The following is a 7,500-nucleotide window of genomic DNA, read 5'->3' on the forward strand; positions in this document are numbered from 1 at the left end:
AGAGAGACAGTCAGGGAGACAGACAGACAGACACACAGATGGTAGCAGTCCTTAAGTGACCCTTAACCTTAAGCACACCCCACCACCCTCTCTCCCGCCTCCCACTCTCCTCCCCCCCGCCCCCCCCACTCCCCCCCCCGCCCCCCCCACTCCCCCCCCCGCCCACCCCCCCCGCCCCCCACCCCCCCTGCCCCCCCACCCCCCCTGCCCCCCCACTCCCCGCTCCCTCCCCGCCCACCCCCCCCGCCCCCACCCCCCCCCCCCCCCACCCCCCCTGCCCCCCACCCCCCCCCGCCCCCCGCTCCCCCCCGCCCGCCCCCGCCCACCCCCCGCCCAAAGCCCCCCCGCCCCCCCGCCCCAAACCCCCCCCCCGCTCCCCCCCCCCCCCCCATCGCGCGCCCCCCCCCATCGCGCCCCCCCCCCCATCGCGCCCCCCCCCCCCCATCGCGCCCCCCCCCCCCATCGCCCCCCCCTCACCTTTGACGTAGGTCAGCTTGAACCCGGGGCGGGGACTGTACGCAGCTCGCAGGTTAATGTGGACGCTGCCACCCAGGAAGGTCAGGGGTCGCGGGCGCAGCACGCTGCACAGCCTGCTGGGAGCTCGGCCAGGGGCCCAGATGGTCAAGAGGCCCGAGTAACAGGTTAGGTCGAGGCTCTCGAATCTGGAGCGGGGGAAGGAAGAGGGAGCAAGGGGAAGAAGAGGTTAGTACCGTGAGGAATGGCCTCCCCAATGGGAGTTGCCCCCTCGCGAGAGTGAATCTGGTCTCAACACCCTTCCAAGGGAAACAGGAGCCGGAGAAGACCATTCGGCCCATCGGGTCTGCACCGACCACAATCCCACCCAGCCCCATGACCCCACATACTCACCCTGTTAATCCCTCTGACACTCAGGGGCAATTTAGCATGGCCAATCCACCTAACCTGCACATCTTTGGACACTGAGGGGCAATTTAGCATGGCCAATCCACCCTAACCTACACATCTTTGGACACTGAGGGACAATTTAGCATGGCCAATCCACCTAACCTACACATCTTTGGACACTGAGGGACAATTTAGCATGGCCAATCCACCTAACCTGCACATCTTTGGACACTATGGGGCAATTTAGCACTGCCAATCCACCTAAACTGCACATCTTTAGATACTAAGGGGCAATTTAGCATGGCCAATCCACCTAACCTACACATCTTTGGACACTAAGGGACAATTTAGCATGGCCAATCCACCTTACCTACACATCTTTGGACACTCAGGGGCAATTTAGCATGGCCAATCCACCTAACCTGCACATCTTTGGACACTGAGGGGCAATTTAGCATGGCCAATCCACCCTAACCTACACATCTTTGGACACTGAGGGACAATTTAGCATGGCCAATCCACCTAACCTACACATCTTTGGACACTGAGGGACAATTTAGCATGGCCAATCCACCTAACCTACACATCTTTGGACACTAAGGGCAATTTAGCATGCCCAATCCACCTAACCTGCACATCTTTGGACACTATGGGGCAATTTAGCATGGCCAATCCACCCTAACCTACACATCTTTGGACACTAAGGGGCAATTTAGCATGGCCAATCCACCTAACCTGCACATCTTTGGACACTGAGGGGCAATTTAGCATGGCCAATCCACCTAACCTGCACATCTTTGGACACTGAGGGGCAATTTAGCATGGCCAATCCACCTAACCTACACATCTTTGGACACTAAGGGCAATTTAGCATGCCCAATCCACCTAACCTGCACATCTTTGGACACTATGGAGCAATTTAGCATGGCCAATCCACCCTAACCTACACATCTTTGGACACTAAGGGGCAATTTAGCATGGCCAATCCACCTAACCTACACATCTTTGGACACTGAGGGGCAATTTAGCATGGCCAATCCACCTAACCTGCACATCTTTGGACACTAAGGGGCAATTTAGCATGGCCAATCCACCTAACCTACACATCTCTGGACACTAAGGGGCAATTTAGCATGGCCAATCCACCCAACCTGCACATCATTATGATGACGGCTAATCATCGAATTCAATATCCTGATTCCCCCATTCCCCTCAATCCCCAAGAATCACAGAATCCTACAGTACAGAAAGAGGCCATTTGGCCCATCAAGTCTGACCAACCACAATCCCACCCAGGCCCTATCCACATATCCCTATATATTTACCCACTAACCCCTCTAACCTATGCATCCCGGGACACTCAGGGACAATTTAGCATGGCCAATCAACCTAGCCCGCACATCTTTTGGACTGTGGGAGGAAACCGGAGCACCCGGAGGAAACCCACGCAGACACAGGGAGAACGTGCAAACTCCACACAGACAGTGACCCAAGCCGGGAATCGAACCCAGGTCCCTGGAGCTGTGAAGCAGCAGTGCTAACCACTGTGCTACCATACCGCCTCCGATATCTAATTCCTTCTTGAAATCACACAACGTTTTGGCCTCAATTACTTTCTGTGGGAGTGAATTCCACACATTCACCGCCCTCTGGGTGAAGAAGTGTCTCCTCATCTCTATCCTAAAATGGTCTACCCCGAATCCTCAGACTGTGACCCCTAGTTCTGGACTCCCCCCACCATCGGGAACATTCTTTCTGAATCTACCCTCTCTAACCCTGTTAGAATTCTATAGGTTTCGATGAGATTTCCCCCCTCATTCTGTGCACTGTTCTGGTCACCCGATTATAGAAAGGATATTGGTAAACTGAAACCCAAGAACGCAGGAAACTACAAAAGGGTCGTGAATGTAGCCCAATCCATCACGCGAACCAGCCTCCCATCCATTGACTCTGTCTACACTTCCCGCTGCCTCGGGGAAAAGCAGCCGGCATAATTATGGACCCCACGCACCCCGGACATTCTCTCTTCCACCTTCTTCCGTCGGGGAAAAAGATACAAAAGTCTGAGGTCACGTACCGACCGACTCAAGAACAGCTTCTTCCCTGCTGCTGCTGTCAGACTTTTGAATGGACCTACCTCGCATTAAGTTGATCTTTCTCTACACCCCAACTATGACTGTAACACTACATGCTGCACACTCTCATTTCCTTCTCGATGAACGGTATGCTTTGTCTGTATAGTGCACAAGAAACAATACTCTTCACTGTATCCCAATACATTACTAACCTTATTGAGTTTTTTGAGAAAGTGACCAAGGAGGTGGATGGGGGCAAGGCAGTGGACGTGGTATATATGGATTTTAGTAAGGCGTTTGATAAGATTCACCATGGTAGGCTTCTGCAGAAAATGCAGATGTATGGGATTGGGGGTGATCTAGGAAATTGGATCAGGAATTGGCTAGCGGATAGGAAACAGAGGGTGGTGGTTGATAGTAAATATTCATCATGGAGTGCGGTTACAAGTGGTGTACCTCAGGGATCTGTTTTGGGGCCACTGCTGTTTGTAATATTTATTAATGATCTGGATGAGGGTATAGTTGGTTGGATTAGCAAATTTGCTGATGACACCAAAGTCGGTGGTGTGGTAGACAGTGAGGAAGGGTGTCGTAGTTTGCAGGAAGACTTAGACAGGTTGCAAAGTTGGGCCGAGAGGTGGCGGATGGAGTTTAATGCGGAGAAGTGTGAGGTAATTCACTTTGGTAGGAATAACAGATGTGTTGAGTATAGGGCTAACGGGAGGACTTTGAATAGTGTGGAGGAGCAGAGGGATCTAGGTGTATGTGTGCATAGATCCCTGAAAGTTGGGAATCAAGTAGATAAGGTTGTTAAGAAGGCATATGGTGTCTTGGCGTTTATTGGTAGAGGGATTGAATTTAGGAGTCGTAGCGTTATGTTGCAACTGTACACAACTCTGGTGCGGCCGCACTTGGAGTACTGTGTGCAGTTCTGGTCCCCACATTACAGGAAGGATGTGGAGGCTTTGGAGAGGGTGCAGAGGAGGTTTACCAGGATGTTGCCTGGTATGGAGGGGAGATCCTATGAGGAGAGGCTGAGGGATTTGGGATTGTTTTCGCTGGAAAGGCGGCGGCTAAGAGGGGATCTTATTGAAACATATAAGATGATTAGAGGTTTAGATAGGGTGGATAGTGATAGCCTTTTTCCTCTGATGGAGAAATCCAGCACGAGGGGGCATGGCTTTAAATTGAGGGGGGGTAGTTATAGAACCGATGTCAGGGGTAGGTTCTTTACCCAGAGGGTGGTGAGGGATTGGAATGCCCTGCCAGCATCAGTAGTAAATGCGCCTAGTTTGGGGGCGTTTAAGAGATCCGTAGATAGGTTCATGGACGAAAAGAAATTGGTTTAGGTTGGAGGGTCACAGTTTTTTTTTTAACTGGTCGGTGCAACATCGTGGGCCGAAGGGCCTGTTCTGCGCTGTAATGTTCTATGTTCTATGTTCTATGTTCTGGGGACCCGGGTTCGAATCCCGTCACGACAGATGGTAGAATTTGAATTCAATAAAAAATATCTGGAATTCGGAATCTATTGATGACCCATTGTCGGAGAAACCCATCTGGTTCCCTTTAGGGAAGGAAATCTGCCTTCCTTACCCCGGTCTGGCCTACATGTAACTCCAAAGCCACAGCAATGTGCTTGACTCTCAACTGCCCTCCAAGGGCAACGAGGGATGGGCAATGGATGTTGGCCCAGCCAGTGATGCCCATGTCCCATCAATGAATAAAACAAACCACTCAGCCTATCCAAATCACACGAAAGGGCCTCGCATCCTCCTCACAGCTCATCCTCCACCCAACTGTCAAACAGCGTCTTCCAGATCGCAACAACTCGCTGCATAGAGGTTTACAGCACGGAAACAGGCCCTTCGGCCCAACTTGTCCATGCCGCCCTTTTTATAAACCCCTAAGCTAGTCCCAATTGCCCGCGTTTGCCCCATATCCCTCTGTACCCATCGTACCCATGTAACTGTCTAAACGCTTTTTAAAAGACAAAATTATACCCGCCTCTATTACTACCTCTGGCAGCTCGTTGCAGACACTCACCAACCTCTGAAAGAATTGCCCCTCTGGACACTTTTGTATCTCTCCCCTCTCACCTCAAACCTATGCCCTCTAGTTTTAGACTCCCCTACCTTTGGGAAAAGATATTGACTATCTCGCTGATCTGTGCCCCTCATTATTTTATAGACCTCTATAAGATCACCCCTCAGCCTCCTACGCTCCAGAGAAAAAAGTCCCAGTCTATCCAACCTCTCCTTATAACTCAATCCATCAAGTCCCGGTAGCATCTCAGTAAATCTTTTCTGCACTTTTTCTAGTTTAATAATATCCTTTCTAGTTTAATAATATCCTTTCTATAATAGGGTGACCAGAACCGTACACAGTATTCCAAGTGTGGCCTTACCAATGTCTTGTACAACTTCAACAAGACGTCCCAACTCCTGTATTCAATGTTCTGACCAATGAAACCAAGCGTGCCGAATGCCTTCTTCACCACTCTGTCCACCTGTGACTCCACTTTCAAGGAGCTATGAACCTGTAACCCTAGATCTCTTTGTTCTGTAACTCTCCCCAACGTCCTACCATTAACTGAGTAAGTCCTGCCCTGGTTCAATCTACCAAAATGCATCACCTCACATTTATCTAAATTAAACTCCATCTGCCATTCGTCAGCCCACTGGCCAATTGATCAAGATCCCGTTGCAATTGGAGATAACCTTCTTCACTGTCCACTATGCCACCAATTTTGGTGTCATCTGCAAACTTACTAACCATGCCTCCTATATTCTCATCCAAATCATTAATATAAATGACAAATAACAGTGGGCCCAGCACTGATCCCTGAGGTACACCGCTCGTCACAGGCCTCCAGTTTGAAAAACAACCCACTACAACCACCCTCTGGCTTCTGTCATCAAGTCAATTTTATTTTCAACCTTATGCAACAACCTACCATGAGGTACCTTGTCAAAGGCCTTGCTAAAGTCCATGTAGACAACATCAACTGCACTGCCCTCATCTACCTTCTTGATCACCCTTCAAAAAACTCTATCAAATTTGTGAGACATGATCTTCCACTCTCAAAGCCATGCTGACTGTCCCTAATCAGTCCTTGCATCTCTAAATGCCTGTAGATCCTGTCTCTCAAAATCCCTTCCAACAATTTACCCACCACAGATGTGAGGCTCACTGGCCTGTAGTTCCCAGGCTTTTCCCTGCAGCCCTTTCTAAATAAAGGCACAACATTTGCCATTCGCTGATCTGTGCCCCTCATTATTTTATAGACCTCTATAAGATCATCCCTCAGCCTCCTACACTCCAGAGAAAAAAGTCCCAGTCTATCCAGCCTCTCCTTATAACTCAAACCATCAAGTCCCGGTAGCATCCTAGTAAATCTTTTCTGCACTCTTTCTAGTTCAATAATATCCTTTCTATAATAGTGTGACCAGAACTGTACACAGTATTCCAAGTGTGGCCTTACCAATGTCTTGTATAACTTCAACAAGACGTCCCAACTCCTGTATTCAATGTCCTGACCGATGAAATCAAGCATGCCGAATGCCTTCTTCACCACTCTGTCCACCTGTGACTCCATTTTCAAGGAGCTATGAACCTGTACCCCTCGATCTCTTTGTTCTGTAACTCTCCCCAACGCCCGACCATTAACTGAGTAAGTCCTGCCCTGGTTCAATCAACCAGGTTTGAGTTATATGGAGAGGCTGGATAGACTGGGACTTTTTTCTCTGGAGCGTAGGAGGCTGAGGGGTGATCTTATAGAGGTCTAAAAATAAGTGTGTTGATGAAGGTAGGGCAGTGGATGTCATATACATGGATTTTAGTAAGGCGTTTGATAAGGTCCCCCATGGTCGGCTTATGATGAAAGTGAGGAGGTGTGGGATAGAGGGAAAGTTGGCCGATTGGATAGGTAACTGGCTGTCTGACCGAAGACAGAGGGTGGTGGTGGATGGAAAATTTTCGGATTGGAGGCAGGTTGCTAGCAGAGTGCAGCAGGGATCAGTGCTTGGTCCTCTGCTCTTTGTGATTTTTATTAATGACTTAGAGGAGGGGGCTGAAGGGTGGATCAGTAAATTAGCTGATGACACTAAGATTGGTGGAGTAGTGGATGAGGTGGAGGGCTGTTTTAGCTGCAAAGAGACACAGATAGGATGCAAAGCTGGGCTGAAAATGGCAAATGGAGTTTAACCCTGATAAATGTGAGGTGATTAATTTTGGTAGGACAAATTTAAATGTGGATTACACTGTCAAAGGTAGCGTTCTGAAGACTGTGGAGGAACAGAGAGATCTTGGGGTCCATATCCACAGATCTCTAAAGGTTGCCACTCAAGTGGATAGAGCTGTGAAGAAGGCCTATAGTGTGTTAGCTTTTATTAACAGGGGGTTGGAGTTTAAGAGCCGTGGGGTTATGCTGCAACTGTACAGGACCTTGGTGAGACCACATTTGGAATATTGTGTGCAGTTCTGGTCACCTCACTATAAGAAGGATGTGGAAGCGCTGGAAAGAGTGCAGAGGAGATTTACCAGGATGCTGCTGGTTTGGAGG

At 49.6% G+C, this 7,500-nt stretch overlaps 1 protein-coding gene across 1 annotated transcript in view; it reads right to left on the minus strand.

Annotated features, from left to right (window-relative positions):
* Positions 1 to 477: 477 nt before the first annotated feature.
* Positions 478 to 7,500, minus strand: part of LOC144488641 (low-density lipoprotein receptor-related protein 10-like) — a gene marked incomplete at its 3' end in the record, with an annotated part of 21,604 nt that continues 14,581 nt past the window's right edge. The window contains exon 4 of the mRNA XM_078206706.1: positions 478 to 662. Coding sequence (XP_078062832.1) covers positions 478 to 662 — 185 coding nt within the window. The remainder of the gene's footprint in view (positions 663 to 7,500) is intronic.

Source organism: Mustelus asterias, unplaced genomic scaffold (genome assembly GCF_964213995.1).
Source record: "Mustelus asterias unplaced genomic scaffold, sMusAst1.hap1.1 HAP1_SCAFFOLD_1732, whole genome shotgun sequence".
Taxonomy (NCBI): Eukaryota; Metazoa; Chordata; class Chondrichthyes; order Carcharhiniformes; family Triakidae; genus Mustelus; species Mustelus asterias.